General features: G+C 32.1%; 2 protein-coding genes across 2 annotated transcripts in view; one reads left to right on the forward strand and one right to left on the reverse strand.

The window, feature by feature from the left end:
• Positions 1 to 5,585, forward strand: part of LOC115888464 (3-hydroxyisobutyrate dehydrogenase, mitochondrial) — a 22,263-nt gene extending 16,678 nt beyond the window's left edge. The window contains exons 5-6 of the mRNA XM_030908213.1: positions 131 to 340; positions 5,417 to 5,585. Coding sequence (XP_030764073.1) covers positions 131 to 340; positions 5,417 to 5,568 — 362 coding nt within the window. The 3' untranslated portion in view covers positions 5,569 to 5,585. The remainder of the gene's footprint in view (positions 1 to 130; positions 341 to 5,416) is intronic.
• LOC115888463 (uncharacterized protein F21D5.5) lies at positions 5,573 to 26,412 on the reverse strand. Its single transcript, XM_030908212.1, has 2 exons — positions 25,201 to 26,412; positions 5,573 to 6,262 (listed from the first exon to the last, which is right to left on the reverse strand). Exons 1-2 carry the CDS (start codon positions 26,144 to 26,146, stop codon positions 5,661 to 5,663), a joined length of 1,548 nt encoding a protein of 515 aa, XP_030764072.1. The 5' UTR covers positions 26,147 to 26,412; the 3' UTR covers positions 5,573 to 5,660.
• Between the last annotated feature and the right edge of the window lie 222 nt (positions 26,413 to 26,634).

The following is a 26,634-nucleotide window of genomic DNA, read 5'->3' on the forward strand; positions in this document are numbered from 1 at the left end:
CGCCACATAACAGTAGCGATTATCTGCAGAATTCCATGTAAATAATCGTAAGTTAACTAGCTGTCTAATGAATAGGCTGTGCTTACACTACAAGGAAATACATATTATGTAATACTATACTGTTTTTTAGGTGTAACTATGATAGGTACAGCTGAAGCTTTGAATTTAGGGGTAAAACTAGGCCTTGATCCTAGTCTGCTAACAAACGTAGTAAATATTTCAACGGGAAGGTCATGGTCTTCCGATACTTATAACCCTGTACCTGGAGTTATGGAAAATGTACCATCGGCTAAAAATTATGAGGGAGGATTTTCTGTTGAACTAATTGCTAAGGATTTAGGTATATAATAGCTAGTAATTTATTTTGAACCATCGGCATCGGGAATATCAAAACGAATTTACACCTCCACGTTTACATTTTCATATTCTTTCCTTCTGCTGCCCTGTATTGTCGTGGGTGTCCTAGAGATGTTGAAAATGTAACTCGTTACTCGAGTACTCATTACTCATCAACATGTTTTGATTGCTATTACCGACAGCTCTAAAAAATAAAAACAGATGTAAAAAAATCTATACAGGGTCCGGCAATAGTGCGTCGGGCATCTGTAGCTCCTAGAATAAAAAAATTGGAAATTTTGTTTAAGTGTAAACCTAAAATATGTACGAGTTGGTACGAGGATGTATTTCAGGAAAATACTTTCTATGGGGTGGCTCAAAAAAGTGTGAGTGGATCTTAGGAGTGGATATCGGGATGATTTTTTTTAAATGGAACGCCCTGTATATTATTGCATTTTTAGCTTCATTTTATATTACTTTACATAATCTTAAGATATGAGTAAATATTTTTTGATAGTTACAGAGATATTAATAAATAAATATAAAATATATACTTTTCAGCCTTTTTAAAAAAACCTGTCCTGAAATCATAACTAGATTAGGCATTTACTTTAGATGGTCTAAACTTAACTTTACTATAAATATCTCAACATTAAATCAAACAGGTAATAATTAATATCAAATCATACATGTTCAAAATTCTACGCCAAAATTCCTAAAATATAAAATAATTTTTCTTTGTATTATTTTTTTATTAGATGGAGAATTTTAAAATTAACATTTTTTGTATTTAATGTATTTCAAAATTTTCATTTCATAATTCTCCATCTATTGAAAAAATAATATACAGGGTGTTCAATTTAAAAAAACGAAGAAAAATTATTTTATATTTTAGAAAGTTTGGGGTAGAATTTTGAACATCCTGTATAATTTACGATTACCATATTTATAGCAATGTAAGTACATACCATCTAAACTAAACACCAAATATAGTTTTGATTTCAGGACAGTTCTTGTATTTTTAATATTATTTTTTAAGAAAGAATGAAAATGTAAATTTTTTATTTATTTATTAATATCTCTGAAACTATCGAAACATATTTACTCATATCTTAGGATTATGTAAAGTGATTTGAAAGGAAGCCAAAAATGCAATAATATACAGGGTGTTCCATTTAAAAAAAAATATCCCGATCCACTCACACATTTTTGAGCCACTCTATAGAAAGTAAAATATTTTCTTGAAATACATCCTAGAACATACTTTAGGTTTGCACTTAAACAAAATTCCCAAGTGTTTTATTTTAGGAGCTACAGATGCCCGACGCACTATTGCCGGACCCTGTATTTATAGAATTCGAACCCGGGACACCTCGATCCCGAAACCACCGCCTTACCATTTTTTTTTTTTTTTTTTTTTATAGATGGGAAACGCCATTTACAGCCAGAGTGTGGGGGTCACCTCTCACCCGAGTCATACCCACTAAAAACCCATCTGTAGAGTTACCTCTCCAATCTCGGAACCGCCTTGCGGCATTACTTCAAGACTGGAGATTGTTTCGCCACTTATGTCTGTGTCTGCCAAATTTTTATCTTTTCATCTTCCTGTTTTTTAAGCATGATGGCTCTCATCATCCTGGTGATTGCTTCAAAGTTCTCTCTATTTTCCATCATAAGCTCGCCGACATTTTCCCTTGTTATTTTAACATTGTATATTTGTTCCGCCGATGCTCTAGTCTCCAAATGCCTACTACACTCGAATAATCTGTGATTGGCTGTGTCTGATGCTTCACAATACCAGCATTTTGTGGATTCTGCCTTAGTTATTTTAAACAGGTACTCTCCAAAAGCACCGTGCCCTGTAATCGCCTGGGTGATGTAATAGTCCGTTTTCGTCCACATGTTGTTTATCCAAACCCTCACGTCCGGGATAAATATCTTAATTCGACCCTGGTATGCCTCCCATCGGTTCTGCCATTTGTCCAGTATTATCTTCCTGGCCTCTGATCGATACCCTGAGCCGTGCCTGTATATTAAATTTCTTTCCTCGATTTGTAGGATAATTGGGGGGATTTTTGCTAGAGCGAGAACAGCTTCTGTGGAAATTGTACGATACGCCGACACTACGCGTAGGGCTAGCATTCTGTTAATTTTCTCGAGGACTTTTTCATAGTATTTATAATCTGTTGCCCTGCTCCAAATGGGCGAGGCGTACAGGATCATCGAATGCACAACCGAGGCAAGCATTCTCCTCTTTCCGTCACTGGGGCCTCTAATATTGGAAGTGATTCTGGTCAGCTGTTTGATGGTATCAACCGTCCTGTCCCTGATTTTAAGGACATGTGTAGTCATGCGCATCCCGGAATCAAGCCAAACGCCCATATATTTTATTGCCTTTTGAGGTCTGATGTGGCAATTTCCCAATTGGATATTTAAGTTCGTCGTCTTGCGATGTCCTACGAGAACGACTAGTTCTCTATTCTCATTCTATCCAACTTATTGGTTATAGTTAGGGCAGCCGTTTGTATCTTTTCTTCGAAGATAGTGATGGTCGGAGCGGTGATCAGGACAGCCAGATCATCCGCATAAGCAATCAGTAGATTACCTGGTCCAATATCGACCCTCAGGATCTGGTCGTAGAAGATGTTCCACAAGGTCGGTCCTAGAATGGACCCCTGCGGTACCCCGCACGTCATCTTGTGTTTTTTGCCGTTTTCTGCAATTACATATCTTTTTGACAAGAAAGACTTAATCATAACGATGAGGTATTTACTGATCTTCATGCTCCCTAATTGTTCAACAATTCCTGTCCATGGGGCAGAATTGAATGCGTTTTTAATGTCTAATGTAAGCAGTGCCGCGTATCCCCTGTTCTTATACGATTTTGTTTTAATACGGTCTACGTTACTCGTAACAATGTTTAACGCGTCTATCGTAGATTTGCCTCTGCGGAACCCGTATTGGTTTGGGTGTAGTCTGTTTCCATCCTCCAGTTCTTTCTCCAGTCTATCCCTCAGAAGACATTCTAACAGTTTGGCGCTTGCATTAATTAAACATATTGGACGAACCAAACCACCGCCTTACCAATGGAACCATAGCTAGGCATTATTTAGTTCCGCCGCTCCATCGAACACAAATACGTATGCAGAACTGCGTGTTGTAACGTTGCACGGTCCGGCTAGACGCAAATTGAGAATTATAAGTAATGGCTCTTAAGTTAATGACATTATTCTTTTTACAAGTATTCAAAGCTATTTCGATTCGAGCGATTATAGCGTGATAAGTACCATCTGACAACAGCGCTAAAATTTCCAATTGTTTAAGCGCGATTCTCACTATAACGTCCCGCCAGTGTCACGTCGAGCCACCGCGCGCCGCCGGCCACCAGGGTAATTATTCTTAAATGGCCAGCAATGAACATATTCACACTACCCGCAACATCGTTAAAATTACCGCCAGACGTGACGGTAACGGTACGTTATATTGAGAATCGCACCGTATACGGCGTCCACACCGTTGTGACACCGGCGTCCACTTAAGTTTGATCTCACTATACTCACTTCCATATCAGCTTCTTTCCGTTTACATAAAATATTATATCATGTAAATAAATAAGACAATGGACACTATCCGTTCCGTTTCCCTTCCGTTTCATACATTTTTTTGGCGGACAGACTGAAGCGTATCGGAAACAACGTTATCAAGTTCTTACATTTGGACCAGCTCTGTTAACATTTTGCTTATATTTGTTTATTCTTTCACCTCTTAATTAATTCTATTACCTTTTTTAATAGATACAAATTTTTAAAGTAAAATTTTCGTAATGATATAAATTGTAAAATAAAAAGTATGGAACTGATACGGAACGGAAGCTTACGTATTGCGTCAATACAAAAAACATACAGAACGAATATAGAATGGAAACGGAAGGTACAGTGAGAATCAACCTTTAGGCGTCCACTATACCGTTGATTGAAGAAATAACATGCGCAACCTTATGGGCGATTTCGTGGCAGAAAACATGTCCGAGGAGATTTAGTTTAGCTTAACCGTAGACACCGTAGTTCTGGTTTCAGTCGACAGAGTGCCGAAAACAGTGTTGCCAGAACTACTGATTAATCCGTAGATTTATGGATTTTGGGTAGAGTACGTTAATAATACGGAATTTCTATCATTAAACAATTTGATATAATATATGATTAAACAAAGAACGGCGTCAAAGTTGGCGGATAAATACAGTTGACTTCATAAACGCAGATTTTTCATCCAAAGGTATTTTCGTCAAATATATTACAGATTTTACACATTTTAATATGGCAACACTGTCGCTTTCAGTTCCACACCGTCTTCGATAGCTTTCGCCGGCAGAATTAGAGAAAATAAGTGTTTTATGCGTTGGCCGCAGATGTTCCACCGTACAGCACGTGAGACGCAAGGGAAAATCAAATCAGCCTTGTCACGAATTCGCCCATTATAGGTTGCGTATCTTCCCAATTCTTTCAATCAACGCTTACACGAAAAGGGACGAGAATTCAGAAGAAGGTGACCTTCGCCTCGCATCTAAATAATGCAATCGAGAACCTTCTGGACTATTTATTTCACTTCTATAAGCAGCGATAGCCACTGTGTAAAGGGCCATTGACAGACTATTCCGAATGTCGGTTGCTTGCGGTCACGGTAAATTCAAAAATAAATTAGTTATATAAATATTTGTAAATAAATTTAACAATTTATTTTTTTAAGTATACCTATTATATAGTTTCTTGTTGTGTTCTTTAGTGTTAAATAAACAAGCAGAACCCAGTAAAAATGTAACACTATTTACAAAAAATATCTATACTGTTATGTAAAATGTGTATGTATTTCGTTCAAATGAACGAATCGTAGTTCAGTATGAGAAATTGAATCCTTTGATTAGATTCGCTAAAAGGAATCGTATTGCCCAACACTAAAATAGTATCCTAGTTGAATTTAACGATATCACACAACATATTCTGTTACCTGTGCTAATATTAATTTACCAATATTTTATATTAAGTTTCATCGCATAGACATTTACTCTAGGAATTTTTAATTTCAGGACTGGCTGGTGATGCTGCTTTAAGTATAAATGCACCAATTCCACTAGCTGCCATGTCTCATCAGCTTTTCAGAACGTTGATTACATATGGACTAGCAAAAAAAGATTTTTCTGTAATATATAAGTATTTACAAGGTGAAAAGGTGGAATAAAACGTTTTATTATGAAATACTCAGCTTTTATTAAATAAAAAAAACATAAGAATTTAGGAAATAAAATAGTCTTAAATTTGACAATTAATTTTTCAATCTAGTAAAAATGTTTTATAGAGTTTCTCATGGGATTTGTTAGTAAATTTGCCAATGAAAGGAATTTTTAAAATTTGAGCAAAACCCTCAGACAGATCTGGCTCTTGATAATTTTTACGGTAGCTATATATTATTATATCACTCACGATAGCATGAGACTGATCAGTAATTTCTCTAAAAAGATTATTATGTCTCATCTGCGATATCGATACGTCCATTATAAAACATCTGATATCTATATTACGTTGTTTTGCAGGTTGAATAAATCTTTGCCTAGTTTCCTTATCAACATTTGTGTTATCGATTACAACGTTTTTGTTTTTATCCAGAGCCTCTTCCATAACTTTTACACATTTTTGCCAACTGCCCAATTGGTCTCGACTAACATGAACATATCCCATAGGTATTAAAGTATCTTTCACAAAATTGCTTTTACCTGATCCTGGACCCCCAACCATAACGACAACGTTTTGTTTGTTAAATGATATATCTGGATACGAGAGATGACTAGTGTCTATTCTAGGATCAAATTCTGGCATTTTGAAAGGCGCTGCTCGGTGTTTTAGGAAATATTCTTCAGGGGTATAAAATTTCAAACCTAAAATATTTTTATTTCCAGGTAGCCATAACAACCAATAGGTTTATTAATATTTTAATTTAATGTCTTGAAAATAAATACAATGTGATCAAAAATATTTTTATGATCAAGTGTGCGTTGTATCATGGCAGATATAAAATTCTCATCACATAATATAAAATTTTCTGTCAAAGTAAAAGCCTGTTTCATTATAAAAACTAAACTTATTTTAGTTTTTATTTCAATTATGTTTTTTTAAATGTAATATTAAATGCAATAATTCTACAGTATGTCCCTGGATTGTCATTACAAGAGGAAAAACTTTTTTATTATTGATATTTTGAAAAAAAAAATGCATTCTACATAAAAAACTTTGCTTGTTTTAAAATGGTTAATCCCGATTATACTTATCCAAATTTCTATACCGTTTGAAGTAAAAATTAAAAAAAACATGAAAATATAATTGAATTTTTTCCCAAAAAGTGGTCCCACATATAGCGAACACGACGCGGATTGACGTCTATGGCTAAGAACATAGTGGCGCGACGAGGATAGCGGCGAGCAAGCAGCGCGACATCCGACATCGCGTCCAAAACAAACTTGGGAAGACAAGTACGTGCGAACATAGTTAAGCGATCTGCTCGAGAGGTTAGATCGGGCGGCGAGATCGATTCAAATAATTTTGTTCTCGTCGCGCTGTAGAAAATGATAGATTCTCAAAAATTAATAAATTTAGTATTTGTAAGAGAGATTTTATGGGATCAGAAAGATAGTAATCACTATAACCGGTACATTTTAGATAAGTTATGAGATGAAGTGGCAACAAATTTTCGTAAAGGTTATAAAACTTGCCATACTTTCTAGGGTTTTTGAAAACTTCATCTAACCAAATGTTTGCGACACTACTGCCCAGAATTTTAGCCATTGTTAACATTTTAAATTATCAATAAGCAAATGAAAATAATAAATTTGCACAAGTATCTCGCTATTCCTCGCCGCTCCACTATGTTTCAGCACCTCGAGGCTTGCTCGACGCAGTATCGCGCTGCTTGCTCGCCGCTATCCTCGTCGCTCCACTATGTCCTTAGCCTATTTTGTATTAAGGCTAACAGCAAATTGAGTCGCATCTATCGCGTGTGATATGACCTGGCACGACGCGAGTTTTTGTAAACTACAGAAATAAATGGGACAGCGCAAATCGGCAGCGTGACGTGACCCTCGTTACCTGACGCGTGCCTCGCGTTCACGTGCATTAATTTAGAGTATTGAATATAGTAAAATTTACACTTTGGCATCATCTGATTCTGATTCAGAACTAAAATTTAGTAACAATAAATGTGTCGATGACGAATCAGACATTTTTATGCAGCCATTTTTATACGATCGCAAAGGTGAGTCACTGAAAAACTGCGTCCCAATTTGCGGACCACCAAGCAATGCGCCTGGCGCGTCGCGTCATGCTAGTCGCGCCATGTCATGTCAGATTATGTTACACGCGATACACGCTACTCAAATTGCGCCTAGCTTAAGAATTAAAATCCGCCAAAAAAACACACGCGACATATGGGGCCATTGTACACACTCCTCTCCGCCGCCGCCGCGCCGTCTCCTTACGCTATACGCGTCGCTCTATGCGTGCAGCTATGTTGAGCCCCGGCCTAAAGCTTGATTTTCATGCATCCGTTATCCGTTATCCGATGATACGATATTAATTTTATTGGTTGAATTTGAAAACTTCGATTGGTTAGAAACTGTTAACAAATCGAAGCCTTTAAATTCAGCCAATAAAATTAATATCGTATCATCGTATCGTCGGACAACGGACCCATGAAAATCAGGCTTAACTCCTCTTTCATTCTTTAATAAATTGTTATTGATAGAATTTTAATTAACGTCATATAATTTGCTGTTTAAGATGTTAAAGAAGCATAAAATCTATTTAGTTGAATGCTACGGAAAGGGTGACAATAGTTATCGGAAAATGTAGCACTTTAACAACAAATTATAATTCTTTTACATAGATAAATGAAACAAGTTTAGATTGGAAAGTGTCCATAAGGACAATGTAAACACTATTTGGCGCTATTCTTGCAACGGTCGCGACCCAAAGCTTTTGATAATTTCGAATCGGCTCGGCTTTTTCCGGAATTATGTCGCCAAATATTGTTTATTCAAATTTATGATTATTTTCTTTTAATTGTATAAATAAAATACAGTGCGTTGCATACAAGAAACTTTATTTTATATAAGGACATTATATGAAATACCTATGAAACATTGGAAACCGACGTTATTAGTTTTTTAGTTTTTAATGACACGTTTTCACAATTATCACGGGTTTGAGTAAGTAAAATTTAAATTAAACTCACAAGATATATAGCAATAATTACTTTGAGAATGGACGCTTTAAACACTTCGGTATTTTTTCAATGAGAGCGGTTTAAATTTGGAAAGGTTTTATAATATTGAAGATCCTGACTTTGACAACGGTCGCGACCCAAAACAATTATATATTTTAACGGGTTTTCCAATCTAAATTTATTTCTTTATCTATGGTCTTTTATCTATGAACAACGGTAAAAAAATGACGTTAATCAAAATTAATATAACCATGTGTTAAAGAATGAAATCGAAATTATATTACCTTAGAAAAGCCTTTTGATTTTCAGGAATTAAACAAGGAAATTAACAAAATCATTAAGACATTCAACCATGTTAATTCTCTCTACAACTGTGAGGAAATTTGAAAAAGTATAAACGAGATTAACAATTTAGAACAAGCAAAAATTTTTACGAAGAATGCATTTTTCTCAAAATGTCAATATAAAAAAGTTTTTCCCTCGGTTTTTCCTCTTATAAAGACAATCCGGGGACATATTGTAGTTAAATATACAGAGCAGTTTACGCAACTTGGTCAATTCTAAAAAAATAGGATCTAATTTATACACAAATTTGAATGTTTTAAGTTGATTTCCAGGTATTTTAATTTTATTTCTAAAATCTTTTCCACCTTCTGGCTTCTGATTACCCGGCTGTTGGTGCCAAATTACTTATTGTAAATAGAACACCCTCAATATTTTTTTTATTTTCGAATTCTTTTGTAATTTCGTGTATACATTTCGTATTTTGTACATTTCGTGTATATTGTTATAATCTAAGTTTAGCCGTTTTTGAAATAATTTCAATTATTTGTCAAAAATTACATTGTAGAGCGATTGATAATTAAATATTTTTAAATATTAATGTGTTTTATCCTTGTTTTTTTTCACAAATTTATGTTGCTTGCCTTTTAAAAAAATTGTTACTCTGCTTAAATTTTTATAAGAATTTATCGATTATACACGGTGTTAAAAAAATATAACAAATATTAAGTTGACAACCAGTGTTGCCAGCTTTCTGAAGTAGTATTTCCCACGAAGACGGTCAAAATTTTCCGTTTTTTTCTCTAAAAATTCCCACGAGTTCTCAAATCCAATATAGTGTCGTCTACACAATACAGTATTATGTTTTTTAACTAGATATAATTGGATATTATTTTCCAAATAAATTTCGAAATATACTTTTCAATTTTTTTTTCGCACAAAAAAACTCATAGCCTGGGCATAGTCGTGGCATCAAAATATACCGTCCCTAGAAATATCGTATGTTAAAAAAAATGGTTTTGTAATGACGATCGTTGACATTCCTCATTTGATTTTACCGTTTTTTTTTTGATCATGGTATTTACACTTAAGTATCTAAAATTCACCATGTATTCGAGGGGAGGGGATAAAAGAATAATGTCTGACGCCAACCGAAAATGTGTATTTAGTAGTTACGGTAATGCTAGTTTGAATTTACTCCCCTTGCTGAGAAATGCGTATACGATAACTATTTCGGTAATTATTGAAAAAACTGGAAATCGTCCGATTTTCACAAAAATTTGTATACATCCTATTTTGAGGTCGTGGATTACGAATCCTTTTATTTTGGCGGTCTCTTACCACTTTTCAGAAAAACGAAAATTTACTTAAACATTGAATTTTTCTTAATTTAAGCCGTAAAGTATAATTTCATTATATTTTTATTATTTTATAGTTTATTTAAAAGCCACACTTGATTGGGGATAGAAAAATGCAGGGTAATAAATTTAAATCGTGATTTAAATCAAGCGATTTTTTAAATTTTAATCATGTGATTTAAATAAAAAAAAATAATTTATTGAAACTTTATTATAAATCAAAAAATAACTGTAAAAGTTATAAAAATGTGTCCTAGAAAACTATAAAAAATATTTCTATAAAAGATATAACAGATATTAAATCGAAAAGTAATTGTAAATGTTATAAAAGTATATAAAAATATCTATTCATCAATTTAAATGTTGGGCCGATTTTTGAAGTAATTTCATGTGAATCCATTAGACCGCTAAACGCAGAGATTTATTTTAAAATTTATATATAAGTGATAAAAATTCGCTGTTCGAATACATATCATTCGCAGTCTAGTGCAGAACTAGGTTCTTCTGATATAGAGACTAGCGATGGGAACGAATGGTTATCGAATGGTTACTGAATGAAAGATTTCAACTATCGAATGGTTATTCGAATAAAATCATTCATTCATTTGTATACTAAAGCATATGTGACAACCTCGCCGTGTGACTAAATAGTTATCGTTGAGCTACGACTATCGAATGTTTTTGATAAATTAAATTTAGTATTCGTTTGATTTTTGTGTGCGTCAGTGCATTATTAGTTCTTCCAAATTTTTATAACTTGCCTTCTAAATACTGTGCTATTTTTGCGTTTATTAAAATATTTAAAATACTAAAATAGTAGTTTTTTTTTTAATAATTGACGATTGTGTGCGTGTGCAGGTGTCAAAATTTTTCCGAAAATTTGTGTGATTTTCCGTAGCCCGATCTTTCAATTATTTTATTTTATATGGTATATGGTCTATTTTTTAATGGGAAATTTTGAGAAGTAGCAATTATTAAGAGAGATGTGATGAACTTAGAATTAATTTTAAAAATACATATTTGTATTTTAGATGTTTCAATAATATGAATTAGTTGAACTTAATAAACTTAATAATCACATTTAAGTAATGTGGTTAAGTAAATGGTTATCGAACTCAAACTATGGGGTGAGAAAATTAAATTGAAAGTTTTACACGTGCCAATTTAAAAAAAAAGTTAACGATGTTTGTATTTTGTTTATGCTAATTCTTTTAGATGTAGTTTTTTGCAAAGAAATATTACATTTATTTTTTAAAGTAAATGCCAGTAAAAGTAAATATTATTTTTAAATAGTAATATAAAGTACCTAATATAAATAATTTTGATTTCTAATTTTTTATTTATATTTTCCTTCCATTACACTGCATGCTTAGGAAATTAATAAATGTTTATATTTCATGATTTTAAAGTTTGTTTTTAATATAACAAATTAGTTCTGTAATTATTATTAGGTAATAAACCAACGTTGCCAAAAAATTTAAAGACTATATTATTTTTAAATAGGATCTAATATAAATAATTTTCACATCTAATTTGTTCTTTATATTTTGCTACTACGTAAAAAAATGTTTATATTAAATTATTTTAAATTTTGTTGTTAATAGGTATAACAAATTATTACTGTTGTTATTATTTTCATTAAACCGGTCTTTGCTTAAAAACATTAAAAATCGTTTTCCTACATCCAAAATAACAAGTATTATTGCAGTGTAACAACAGAATATTAATAAAAAAATGCAAAATATATAGACATACTATCCCTAACTAACTAAAGCCAAACAATAATATTCTTTGCTAATATGGCTAATATCAACTAATACCAATATATGGCAACAGCGCCCTTCATAATGTATTTTCTGTGTAAATACTAGCACCTCAATAAAAAAAATAATGTATCCTTATCTTTATATGACTCCGCAAAAAATCAAAGATGCCGGCTTCTTTCATAGCATTGCCACCGACCGCTGTCGGGTTTCTCGGAAAGAAATCTACGTCGCCGGGCGACAACTAAAATCCAGTTAATATTTTATTATGATCGATCCTGACGAATAAATGAATGAATTTTATAAATGAATGGTTTTTGCTGCCGAATTACTAGAATACAATATTTCAAGGCAGATGACGCATCTATTCGATAATTTTTATTCGAATAGTTTTCAACGAATGTTTTCTTACTAGCTATCGAATTATTCGAATGAATTGCAACTATCGAATGTTTCGATAGTATTCATTCGATAGTTCCCACTACTAATAGAGACTATATCTTCATTCCCGAGAATCTATAATCGTTGTCAGGAAATATGTTGTTTTATATTTTTTTGAAACGGTTGTATTTTTCCATATTCTTACCGACATTTTGATCTGCAGTAATTATTTTACACTTTGCAGGGTTGGCAAATATCATGATATTTATATAAATATCAAATATCATATATATATATATATATATATATATATATATATATATATATATATATATATATATATATATATATATATATATATATATATATATATATATATATATATATATACGATATATATCAAGTTTTGATATTTATTTTTGTTTTTATTTTTTTGTAAAATTGCGTTTAGTATCAAGAAAAATCAAGAGCTCAAGCAAATATTTTTATTTCAACTTAATTATTGTTGCTTGGCACATAATAGGAACAACATTAAAACAAAAATATATAAAAAATATACAGAAATTCTAAAGAAATAAACAGAACTCCTAAAAAATAAACAGGAATTTTAAAAAATAAAAAGAAATTCTAAAAAATAAACGGAAATTTTAAAAGTGTTCTGGATCTCTAGTACGACGAAATTTATTTAGAGCTTGATTTTTCAACGTTTTCATAAATTTAATATTGTCTGTTATCCAGGGTGTATAGGGCTTTTTAATGCCTCTTTTTACTTGCAGTGGAGCATGCCTGTTAAAAATAAAAAGAAATTCTAAAAAATAAACGGAAATTTTAAAAAATAATCAGGAATTCTAAGAAATAAACGGAAATTCAAAAAAATAAACAGATATTCTAAAACTAACAACAAACAAATTTATATTTGATTTATTAATTTTATTATTGGTAAATCATCGTGATTCGTCAGAGTCACAATCAATTGATACTGTTTCTGGCAAAGTTTTTGATACATTTGAATTATCCCAGATCCAATCAATATTATGTTTTTTGTTTTTTTTTTCTTTCTGATTATTGTATTTAAATAAAAAAATCACTTTTCCAGCTTTTTCGTTTCCATGCCTATTAAGCAGTTTCGAGTTTATGTGATTCGGGAATCACATAAAGTAATAAAAAAATACGTTGTGCCGTAAACTTTTTTAACGTAGAAATTTAAGAAAAGAGTTGAGTTTTATTTTTTTATAAATATCATGATATATATATATTTTTTTTTTTTACAAATCCGGTTTGCTTCCTTCAGCTCCGACACTTGAAGGAAACTTGCCGGTGTCCTCTTTCAGTGTTCAACTCCTGACGTCCGTCTGGTAAGCCGTTCACTGAATCCGCGTATCGTGTGCCCTGAGTATTTTGAGAGAGCCCAAAATCACAGCCTTCTGCATGCTTGCAGCAAGTCGTTCCGCTACATTATAACACGCTGGTATCAGTTTCAATTGCTGGAGCAGGGTGTCTTTAACTCCTCCTAAACTTCCTATCACTAGTACCACCATCCTTACAGAATGATCAGCGTACATTCTGCGCATTTGCTCCGGGAGTTCCTGGTACTTCTCCCTCTTTTCCTCTTCTTTACTGATTATGTTCTTCTCTGATGGCGCCGAGAATTCTATGACATAAATTATTTTCTTCGCTATATCCTGGAGAACTATGTCTGGTCTGTTCGCCCGTATTTGTCCGAAGGCCTGGAATGGATAGTTCCAGTAAATTTTGGTTGTTTCGTTTTCCACCAAGGATTCAATTTCTTTCGGTGTTTGTGGTAGCACTGGCGTTTCATCACATCCATGCATATGACAAAGGTGATAGTATATCACCCTCAATGCGGCGTTATGACGCTGGGTATAAGCCGACGCCGCATAAGTAGGGCAGGCTGATAGTATGTGCCACAGGGTCTCCGGAGCTTGATGGCATGCTCTACATCTTATATCTTCGATTTGTTGGCCCATAATACGGCTACGATATACCAAAGAGCCATAGACACCGTCCTGGCATGCCAGTATAAATCCCTCTGTCTCAGATCTTAAGCCGCTCGACCTCAGGAAAGCAAACGATAGTCTCTCAGAAAGCTGCTGCTGTGTCATTATGTTATAGAAGGCTCCGTGCACGGGTGTCTCCACGTGATTTTGCAAGAACCTCCTGTTCTGTGCGGACCTAATTCGGTTGACTACCTGTGTGGCGCTGTGTTCTGTGATGGATTCTAAATGTTGGCGCTGAAGGTCGAATATTAGATTGAGTTTATTCGCTGCTTTTTTTGCTTCTTTGAAAATGAATCCACCAATTTCTTCTTTCTCGTGGTCTCGTACCATTACTAGTAGAGGATCTTGAGTTTTAAGGAGTGTGTACGCCGTGCTTAGGATCACTCTTTGGTGTAAGCTTTCTAAACTGAGAAGACCGCGTCCTCCCTGTTCCCTTGGTAGATAAAGCCTCGGGACAGATGACTTTGTGTGCAAGCTTTTTTCCATGTGCATCATCTTTCGAGTTTTCACATCGAGTTGGTGCAGTTCATTCTCCGTCCATTTTATTACACCAAAGGAGTATGTGATAATAGGTGTGGCCAGTATGTTGGTTGCAAGGGTTTTATTCATTCCAGATAAACTGGAAGACCAGATTTGACGAAGTCTCTTCCGATACCGTTCGCAGAGAGCTTCAAACGGCAATAACTTATTTAATTTAAATCGCCCCACATATATAACACCCTGTATATTTTACGAGAATCAGATGCACAATTTAATTGTCTATCAAATTATATTATACCATTTTTTACCTATCTCTTTAAGTTTCCGTAGAAAATGCATTTTCTTGTAATTTAGAACTTATTTATCAATATACCCATGGACTATTGACATTTTAGATTATTTTTAAAGATGTACCAAATTTTTAAAGAGTACAGATACTAATATTGTCGATATAATTCGTTTATTTCATTAAAAAATAAAAAAAAACTGTTCAAATATTTGTTAAAGAGGACCAATTAATATGATCCAGTATTCAAACTACATTAACTGACTGTTTGCTTTGATTAATAATAATTGCTCCAAATACTAAAAAACTGAATTTTGTATGGGCATTAGACAGTGTGATAAAAAGTAACACCTTAAAAATGATATTTCATTTTTTAATAAATGCTTATTTATAACAACAGAGACTTTAATTTGATAACTTATTATTATATTGATTTCTGACTGAAATCCACATTTATTTATAATAATTTATTAACGAACACAATTAAGTATGTAATTAATTAGTATATGGGCGGAAATAAAATATGTCATAAATAATAATGGTGTTATATTTAATTAATGGTATACTCTTTTATAAAGATTTAAATAGTTTTCTTTTTGCATACAAATGGGCTTAGAATATTATCGTTTTGCTAAAAACGATATTACTAGTCTGTCCATTTTGTACATTTGTTGCTTTAAAAACAATCTAAAATGTCAATATTCCATGGATATATTGATAAATGAGGTCTAAATTATAAGAAAATGCATTTTCTACGAAAACTTGAAGGGATAGGTAAAAAATGGTATAATACAATTTGATAGACAATTTAATTGTGCATCTGATTCTCCTAAAATATACAGGGCATTCTATTTAAATTAAAGAAGTTGTTGCCGTTTGAAGTTAATAATTATTTAAAGTAAATTTTTAGACACTCTCTATAAAGTAGTATTATTTTTATTATTGCAACACAATAACTGATCAATAAATAAACTTCATTAAATATTTAGTATTAAAAACATTGATACCCTTGGAGAAATAAAGCTTTAAAATTTTTACTGCAATTTCACAAAATTGAAAATATTTCAAAAACGTAATGTTTAAGTATAATAAACCTTAATCAAATTTACCTTTATTTTAATCGTAGAGACTAAAAATGTAATAATATACAGGGTGTTCCATTTAAAAAAATACAACTTTGATATTTTTTATTTATTTGGGACACTCTGTATCTTGTAAAAATATTTTTAAATTGTAGCTCTAATAGTCCTTCAACGAACCCCAAACTTACAATTTGTAAAAATCTCATCGTTTAGCTACAATACTCAGTTGATTAAATTATTAACAGTACCTGCTTGATTTAAAGAAAAAGATGTATATATTTGCGTGTCGTCGGCGTATAAATGATATTTGCAGTGTTTAAGCGAGTTAATAAAGTTAAAAGTATAAATACTATATAAAAGAGGACTAAGAACGCTACCCTGAGGTACCCCTGACGTAATTAAAAGTGTTTCTGAATGATCTCTTTCACAAACAACTCTCTGGTTTCTATCTGTTAAAAAAGATGACACTAGCGAGGACGCAGTTGCACTAAATCCAATATATTTTAAAATTGAAACCATAATATCATAATTAATCATGTCAAAGGCCTTCGTATAGTCAAGTAATGGTGGGTTCATACAGCCAAATAAAATAAAATAAGAATAAAATAAAATAAGAAATAAGGAATTCTTATTTGTGTGCGTTCATACAGTCAAATAAAATAAAATAAGAAATATATATTTGCTCATGCGCAGTACGATGAGGCTGGATAAAAGTTAACTTTTACGATTGTTTATAGTAATTTTACTATTTATAGTATATTTATTTATTCGTTGCCTACTATATTATATATTTTACTTATGTGAAATTATCAAATAAATTAAATCCAAACTGAAAATATTTGTAGGTTAGAATTAAGCGTGCGCAAAGCCGTTTTCACATAAAATAAAACAAGAAGTTAAAAGATAAAGACTTCTTATTTTATTTGTTATTTTATTTGGCTGTATGAACGCATGTACGGTATCCCATATAACCAACTTTCTTATTTTATTTTATTTTATTCTTATTTTATTTTATTTGGCTGTATGAACCCACCATAAGATAAGTATAGTTGCGTCATTCTTGTCTTGCGCTCTAACAATGTCGTCAACGACATCAAGTAAGGCTGTAGTACAACTATAACCTGTTCTAAACCCAGACTGTTTTAGTGGAATTATTTTATTAGCTCTGACATATTTTAAAATTTGCAGTTCCATAACTTTTTCTAGAATTTTTGAGAGCACTGGGAGAATTGATATAGATCTCAAATGACTAAACTCAGTTGGGTTATTGATTTTTGGCAATGGAATGACATTAGCTAGTTTCCAATCTTTGGAAAAATATGCCCTTTCAATGCAACAGTTCACTATGTGTGTTATGTATGTTATTATAAAGGGGCAACAAAACGTAATTAAAGTTATGTTTAAGCTATCTGCTCCAAAAGCCTTTGATTTGATGTTTAAAACAAGTCTTGAAATTTCCTCTTCTGAAACTTGAAAAAAATTAAATACCTTATTATCTAAGAGAGAATAATTATTGTAAAAATTTAATAGTTCTATATTGGGTGCATTCTGAGATTGTGATATTTGTGAGAAATATGAGTTAATTTGATTTACATTCTTCAGATTATTAGGAATAGATATCTGTTTTTTATTTAAAATATTTAGCCTTCGTAACTCATTCCATTGCTCTTTGGAGGAGGCATTTTGAAATTTGTAATTAAGATATGCTTTTTTTTCGTTTCTAATAGAGGATGTAATTAAGTTTCTAAGTTGCTTGTAATAATTCCAGTGTTCTGGATCTCTAGTACGACGAAATTTATTTAGAGCTTGATTTTTCAACGTTTTCATAAATTTAATATTGTCTGTTATCCAGGGTGTATAGGGCTTTTTAATGCCTCTTTTTACTTGCAGTGGAGCATGCCTGTTAAAAAGTGCTAAAATTGTATTTGTTAGAAAAGCTACTTTTTCATCTATATTTTCCAAGGTAAAAATGTGATTCCAAGAAATACTTTCTAAGTCCAATTGAAAGTCAGCAAGGTTAATGCTTAGTAGTTTTCTAAAAATATATTCGTACTCATTTGGCTCAAAAATGATCGGATATATTAATATTTTTTATACCGGAGTCCTGCACGCTCTCTGGGTGACAGCAAGCAAGGTCAATAAGTGTTGAGCTTTGGTTTGAAACCCTAGTAGGCATGGAAATCACTTGCTCAAAATTAAAAGTCGAGAGAACATTGCTAAGTTGAATAGCTTGTAAACTAGTGGGATCAAGCATATCGATATTAAAATCACCTAAACACATAAGTTTGTCGCACTGAGAGAAAAATTCAATTAAAATATCCTCAAAATAGGAAAAAAATTCAGTGATATTTGAATTGGGTGGTTTATAAATATTACCGATGATAATGGTTTCGTTTTGTATATTAAGTTTTATCCAGATATGTTCTACAATGTTTGTGCATTCGCTCAGTATAACTGCAAAGTTAATATCCGATCTAATATATACTCCTACTAGATTATTATTTTTTTTTTTTTATCTAATAATATAATAATAATGTTTTATCTAATATATACTCCTACACTAAATACGCAAAAAACCAAAATTATGATAGTTGATAGGCAACATAACAATCATCCAAATATAAGTCATATTGACCGCTTTGAAGTCGTTAAGTCATACGTATATCTGGGATCACTATTGACAAATACAGGCACATCGGAAGAAGAGGTGAAGCGTAGGTGCAACATGGCAAAGGTAGCTGTTGGGAGACTGACCAAGATCTGGAAAGACAACCAGATTTCAAGAGCCACCAAAAACCGGCTAGTCAACTGTTTGGTACTCCCAATATTGACGTATGGCTGCGAATCGTGGACTCTCAGGCAGGCGGAACGTAAGAAGATCGATGCTACCGAGATGTATTGTTACAGACGTATGCTCCGTATCCCATGGACTGAACGCCGTACAAACGTTTCCATTATAAATGAACTTAATATTACTAACAGGCTTTCCTGCAAAATCCGACTAAAACAACTAAAATATTTTGGACATATAATGAGGAAAAGTCCGGACAATATGGAAAGACTCATAATTCAAGGCAAGGTGGAGGGACGTAGACCACGTGGCCGCTCTCCAACTCGATGGATAGACCAGATCACGACTAGCTGTAGCAAGCCAATGCACGATGTCATCGAGATGACAAAAGACAGAGGCGCATGGAGAAAAATCATCCATGATGTTACGCTGACCACTACACTCCCTAATGGGGCTAAGGACTGAAGAGAGAGAGATATACTCCTACACCCCCACCACGCCCCAATCGATCTTTTCTGACAAAATTATAATTATTTACGCAAACTGTTTCGTTACTGACGTTTGGAGACAGCCAACTTTCTGATATACCAATTATAGCATAGTTATTGCTAATAAAATGGTCCTTAAATAGATCAAAATTATTCATTAAGGACCTTACATTTAAGTGGGCACAACAAAACATAATAGAAAAGGGATTATAGGGAAAAAAAAAGAGGGAAGAGAAAGTATGAAAAAAAGAAAGTAAAAAGTAAAGTAAGTAAAATTAAAGATACAAAAAAAATAGATGTACTAATCGCTATAAAGACGCAGCTGCAGCAATTAATTTTTAAAATTAAAAAAAGTAGTGAAAGTGAGGCAAAGAAAATCAGATTTTCTTTTGAACAGAAACTATATTTACATTATAATTATATATGAAAAAAGATAAACACAAAAATTTGAAATTTTTATATACGATTGAGGTCATAAAATGCCTCGTAAAATACCATTTTAATAATAAAAAAAACCAAATGCAAACAACAGCGCTCGATATTTTGCCATTTAGATTTTAAATAAGTACGTTTAGAATTATTACTATTAATAAAGTTAGTAGAAATTAGTAAGAGAGAGATAAAACAATATAGTAATATTAGAAGAAAAAAAAAACAAAGAAATTTAGATCATTTTCTCCCTTAAAAAAATTACCTAGGTAATACAAAAATCAAATTATAATTTCTCGGAGATGCACCCATCATAATAGTTTAATCGCTTACATAGTCAATTGTTTTTCAGTTTTGTTAGATCCTCCATTGTATTCACTCGAGTCTCGTTATCACCCACTTTAACATATATTATGCCGTTTAGGCACCAGGCATTTTTGATGGTAAATTTTTCCACTGCGGCCGTTAACAAGGCTAACCGATTTTTGGTGAAGTCCTCTCTCACTTGAATTCCTGTAGCACGTAAATATTTACGATTTTTCAATAGCCGGGTTCGATCTACATCGCGCGAAAATCGAACAAGTACTGCCGGTGGTTTGTTGGGTTGATTTCTAGAGGCGATTCTATGGCATTTGCTAATGTGCATGTCATCTATGTCCACCTTTATTTTCTTAAAAACATCCTGGATTTTTACACGCAAATTTTCATTTTCACTAACCGGAACTCCAAAAATTCTGATATTTAGATTCCTACAGCTCCCTGCTCTTGATTATCGTGAGCCAATTCTATATTCTTGTTAATGGCTGTCAGGTCGCAAATTTCCTGTTGCAACTTAATTATCCGTTGTTCCTATTCCTTAAGCTTGGTGTTATATTTTCTTTCCAAAACGTTCGTTACCTTATCAGCAATTGTCTGTAGAAATCGGTCAGTAAAGATGCCCTTGATTTTCTCGAGGTCATTATCTGATAGACCCATGTTGCTATGAAGATAAGACACCAAAACTAACCTCAAAACAGTAGGTTGGTATATACACAAACACTTGGAAAAAACACAGATTTAAGTGGTTTCGAGTGGAAATTTATTTAAGCAATGGCTTATAAAAAACTTTTAATTTTTCACTACTAAAAACACTTTTATTTCGCTGCTGCCGTTGTGTGCGTGTTTATTTAGCCGGCGCCATCTTAATGAAGGTATAAATATCATGATATATATCCGATATATATCATTGATATAATATATCATGTCAACCCTGATACTTTGACATTAGATAATACACAAGCATAATACTAATTTTATTCTCGACTTAAGACTATTTCCGAACAATAGTGTATTGTTCTATTAGGAGTAAAAATTATACTTTTTTTGATGATGCTGTACCGTCGAAGGACCATCGTAAAGCTATTTCGACGTCACAAGGACGCACGAAAAGTACATTTTTACTCCGAATAGAACATACTATTTTTTTAAAGCATTATACAAATAATTTTTTAATCAATTTCAAACATTGCAAATAATATAAACAGTAATCGAGCAACAATTTGTACACTAGTTGAATTTGACACTTAATATCAGTCATAGATAAATGAAACAAGTTTAGATTGGAAAGCCCGTAAAAATTTTGGGTCGCGAAATTATTTTGGGTCGCGACCGTTATACGCGATCTGGCACTGCTATAGCGGTCGCTAAGAACAACGGCAAACAAAAACAGAAATAAATTTCTCTTGTCAAAGTCAGAATCTTCAAAAATCATAATAATCTTTCAAAATCTAAACTGCTCTCATTAAAGAAATTCCGAAGTGTTTATAGCGTCCATTTTCAAAGTAATAATTGCTATCTTGTGAGTTTAATTCAAGTTTTATTTACTCCAACCGGTGATAATAGTGAAAAAGTGGCATTAAAAACTTAAAAAGCTGTGCTGTGAACTGTGAACTGCAAAAACCATCGTGGATCGTGGCATAACGTCGGTTTCCGATATGTTTCATAGGTATTTCATACATGCGTCCTTATATAAAATAAAGTTTCTTGTATGCAACACACTGTCTTTTATTTATAAAATTAAACGAAAATAATAATAAATTTGAATAAGCAATATTTGGCGATATAATTCCGGAAAAAGCCGAACCGCTAAGAAATTTTCAAAAGTTTTGGGTCGCGACCGTTGCAAGAATAGCGCCAAATAGTGTTTACATTGTCCTTATGGGCACTTTCCAATCTAAACTTGTTTCATTTATCTATGATATCAGTTTAATAATATATTTTTGTACTTTTGTGCTAAGGCGTAACAGTGCTTTACTTTTATGTCTAGGCGTTAGAATGACAAAAATTAATACTTTTGAGACGTTTGAAAAAAAATCTTTTTGATCTGAAGCGAGCGACTTTTTTGCGAAATATATTTGTGACCGATGTGGAAAAATGACAAACGCACCGTAGAATTATTAATGTTATCGATATCGGGAGAGTTATAAAGATTTAGCCATTTAGGATAGGACTTTAATTGGAAATAAGTCCTAGTCATTTGGAAATCCGATTTAAGTATTGTTTTGAATTAAAATAAAAAAAAATCTGATTTAAATAAAATAAATCTGATTTTTTTTATTTTTTTTTAAATCATGATTTTTTCCAACCCTGGAAAAATGTCTAAAATTTTACTGAAAAAGCCTTTTCACAAAATAAACAACGAAAATTGAGACAAGATGGAAGTTTCACATTTCATAATGCGTCTTTCACTCTTCTACTGTCTTATGCAATGAGAGAGACAAATGTTATTCCATAAATGTAAAAATTTGCAACGTTGCCATGTCTTCGGCTTTTACATTTGATTAGAGATTTTTAATTTGTCATTGGTAATTAATTAATTGGTTTTTATTAATTGTTGGTTGGTTGGTTTCGTTTGGTTGGTTGAAAAAAAAAACAGAAATAAACAAAAGATTGATTCTTTGACTTCACTCTTTTGTTTATTTCTGTTTTTTCAACCCACCAAGCCAAAACCAAACCAACCAGCCAAATCAAACCAACCAATTAACCCAACCGACCAATCAAACAACATTTAATAAAAACCAATTAATTAATTACTCATAACTAATTAAAAATCCGTAATCATACGTAGCGTTACGGATATGATTCCGCAGCGCTCAGAGGCGCAAATAGGGAGGGGGGCTGGGTGGGTTTTAACCTCAAATAAATATTATCTTATAGTGACCTAAGCCCCCAAAAGACTTGAACTCCCCTAAAAGTCTGTGTCTAGTTGCGTCCCTGGTAACGCTACAACAAGCCTTAAAGTTACTACAACCAGCGAATTGCAAAAAAAAGACTGACAAAGCAATCACAAACTCATTTTTGAACCCACTGGAGGCTGAACTAAGTATATTCTATGATATTAAAGGGTAGTTGTTAGTAAAAAAAATGTTTTTTTTTGTTTTGTTTTTTTGCGCGGAAAGAACGAAAAATAATTTCCGTCTCTATTAATCTGAGAATCAGGGTGCCCGCTAAATTTAGATCTGGAAACGTGGCTTTAAATGTTACTAACACGTAACATAACCGTTTCAAATTGCTTACAAAAATGTTTTAGCCAAGTTTTCTCTCGCATAGAAGTGGTTCAAAACTAACAGAAAATGGTAAAAAACCTGAATGTTTATGGAATACCTAACTATATGTGCGAGAAAATCTTACAAATATGAAAAAGTTTTAAAAATGTAATTTTGGGTTGGGCTGGGTCTATATTTTTGGATTTTTCTGAAAAACGGCAAGAGACCGCCAAAAAAAGTTCAGATTCATAATCTATGACCTCAAAATAGGGTGTATACAAATTTTTGTGAAAATCGGACGATTTCCAGTTTTTCCAATAATTACCAGTATATTTTTAAAAATAATCCATGAATTTAGAATTTCCGACGAATATGATGTTTTGGGTTAAAATATCCCTTTTCCCTCTGGATCTCGAAATATCCTACGAATCGGAAAATTTCCCACGAGTTAGAATCACTGGTGACCACTATAAAAAGTAAAAAGTTTTTAATTGGAAGTAGGTACTTAATATTGTTTAACTAATAAGTTAATTTACTTCCAGTTCTTTCCACACGTTAGCGGTTAAAGGTTTAAAGTCCTCCATAGTTTTGACTCATTTTTTTGTTGAAAAAATCTAAAATAAGTATAATTTCTAAAATAAAAAATTTTAGAAATTTTAACTTTAAAAATCTAAAATAAAACCAATTTCTGAATGACTAAACTAAGATATATAAGACAAAAAGATAAAGACAAAATATATTCTTATACATAAAGAATTTTATGTAATAATATAAAAGTAATAAAATACAGAGGTATACAGTATGTCCCCGGATTGTCTTTACAAGAGGAAAAACTTTCTTATTATTAACAATTTGAGAAAACTGCATTCTTCATAAAAATGTTTGCTTGTTCTAAAATGGTTAATCCCGTTAACACTTTTCCAAATTTCTATACCGTTTTAGAAAAAATTACAAAAAACTTGAAAATATGTTTGAATTTTACCGAAAGTCCTAAAAATTAAAGGCGTTTCTATGGCAATACAATTTCGATTTCATTCTTTGATAGATAGTTATTATTTATTTTGATTGGCGGCATATTTTTGCTGTTGTTAAAGTATCACATTTTCTGATAACTATTATCCCCCTTTTCATAGCATTGAAATAAATAAATTTTGCACTTCTTTAACATTTTAAAACAGCAACAATTAGGTATTAGGTACATTAATTAAATTTCTATCAATAACAATCTATCAAAGAATGAAATTGAAATTATATTACCATAGAAACTCCTTTTAATTTTTAGGACTTCATCAATTTCATCTCTAGTACATGACATTAGTCTATGCTTCATCCTCTGGCTTCATCTTTAGGGAAAAAGTCAAGCTTATTTTCATGTTTTTTGTAATTTTCTCTAAAACGGTATGGAAATTTGAAAGAGTATAAATGAAATTAACCATTTTAGAATAAGCAACATTTTTTTTAAAGAATACATTTTTCTCAAAATGTTACTAATAAAAAAGTTTTTCCTGTTGTAAAGAGAATCCAAGGACATACTGTACAAAATATCTTAAGTAAAATATGCAAATTAACAGCCACTCCTGGTTAAAATCGAAATGTCAGAAAGTGGAAAATATTTTAGAAATAAGTAACACCTAGAAATAAACCTAACTACCTAGTAACTTTCAAATCTGTATCTAAATTTGACCCAAAAAACATTTAGTTAAGTTGAAATACATACCAATATTCATTGCAAAAAGACGATCTGATAAAGAATGGTCCTTATTCTTTTTAGGTGCCCAATTTTTCTCTCGTCCCGCTGCATCCCCCACAAAAAATGAATTGTCAACATCAATTGTAATGTTATCATTCATTTTTACTAATTTATCCCACATTCCTGTTCTTGGTTTTCTATATAATCGTTTACCAACTGATATAAAAACTTGGATTGGCAAATTTATTGCTTTTATAATATTCTCAATTTTTTTCTTGAAATCATTAGTTTTAGAATTATTATTCCAAAGTCCCAATTGATTGGTAAAAAAAACAAGCTTGTAACCATTTTTAAATAATTCTCTTAACTGGCTCTTTACATTACCTAGATTCCATGTCCAGTCATCAGAATTTTTAGGAAATCGAGCTCCAGATTTAGTTTTAATTATAGTACCATCAATATCAAACCCTGCAATTTTAGCTCTACATTCACAATTTTCTGGTGTATAAACCAGTAATTCTTTATTATCAACTTCTATCCAAGAACCTTCCAAAAATTTACACTCATTTTTTTCAACATTACTTTCTGTAGATATAGATGCAGATTCCATTCTAGGTTTTTTTGCAATGTTTCCTTCAATACTGTCCATTTTTGATTCAGAATCAGGCTCAAAAACAATTTTAAATTTATGATAACCTAATCTAAGTTCAATTATGTCATGAGGTCCAATAGTATAGACAACATTGTTGTGTAATGCTAAACCATTACAGCCAGACACAGCTTTACCTATTACTTTCAACTTTACATTACGTTCATCTGTAATAGAATAAATAACAATTTGTTTTCTTGAAATTAAGGAGTCTTTAACTTCAGTCTCTTTGTTTCTACCTAGGATTATTGGTTTTAGATTTAATAAGTTAATCTTTTTTGAGTTTTCTAAACTGATTAAATAACATTGTAGATCACAAGACATGGTAATCGATTATTTTATCTTGATGGATTGATCCACGATTGATCAAGTGGATTTACAATACGAGTAACTAAACACCATAGAAAATAAACACCAATAGACAGTACCATAGACAAGGCAGTACATCGCTAAAAAAATTAGACTTAATTATACTCTTTGAAGACATAAAAAATGTTAAAACTGGAAAAACTTATTTCTTTTTTCACGGAAATTTTTGAGGTTATGAGATTCTGAGGGTGAACGCATAGTGAACGCCAAGAACAGTTAACCTTGAGTTAACCCAATAGGACTGCCCATTCCGCCAAAAGTAGAGATGGGCAAAAGTAACCGGTTTTTTGAATAACCGGTATTTTCCTCTAAAATAACCGGTTATTTAAAGGTAGTTTTTTTTTCACCAATTAACCTAATAACCTTGCATTACGTTCAATAACCTATAGCCGGTTATTTTTGAAAAAATCGTACTTGTTTAAAACAACTAACAATTAAATATT

This window comes from Sitophilus oryzae, unplaced genomic scaffold (assembly GCF_002938485.1).
Source record: "Sitophilus oryzae breed Bouriz unplaced genomic scaffold, Soryzae_2.0 scaffold_738_pilon_pilon, whole genome shotgun sequence".
In the NCBI taxonomy this organism is placed as follows: Eukaryota; Metazoa; Arthropoda; class Insecta; order Coleoptera; family Curculionidae; genus Sitophilus; species Sitophilus oryzae.

What these genes read in the sequence shown, in the direction of transcription:
- LOC115888463 (XM_030908212.1), bottom strand. Translation starts at nt 26,146, where the DNA reads ATGTCTTGTGATCTACAATGTTATTTAATCAGTTTAGAAAACTCAAAA. An exon ending in TCTTTTTGCAATGAATATTG is followed by an intron (nt 6,263 to 25,200) that starts GTATGTATTTCA and finishes AAAATATTTTAG; the next exon opens with GTTTGAAATTTTATACCCCT.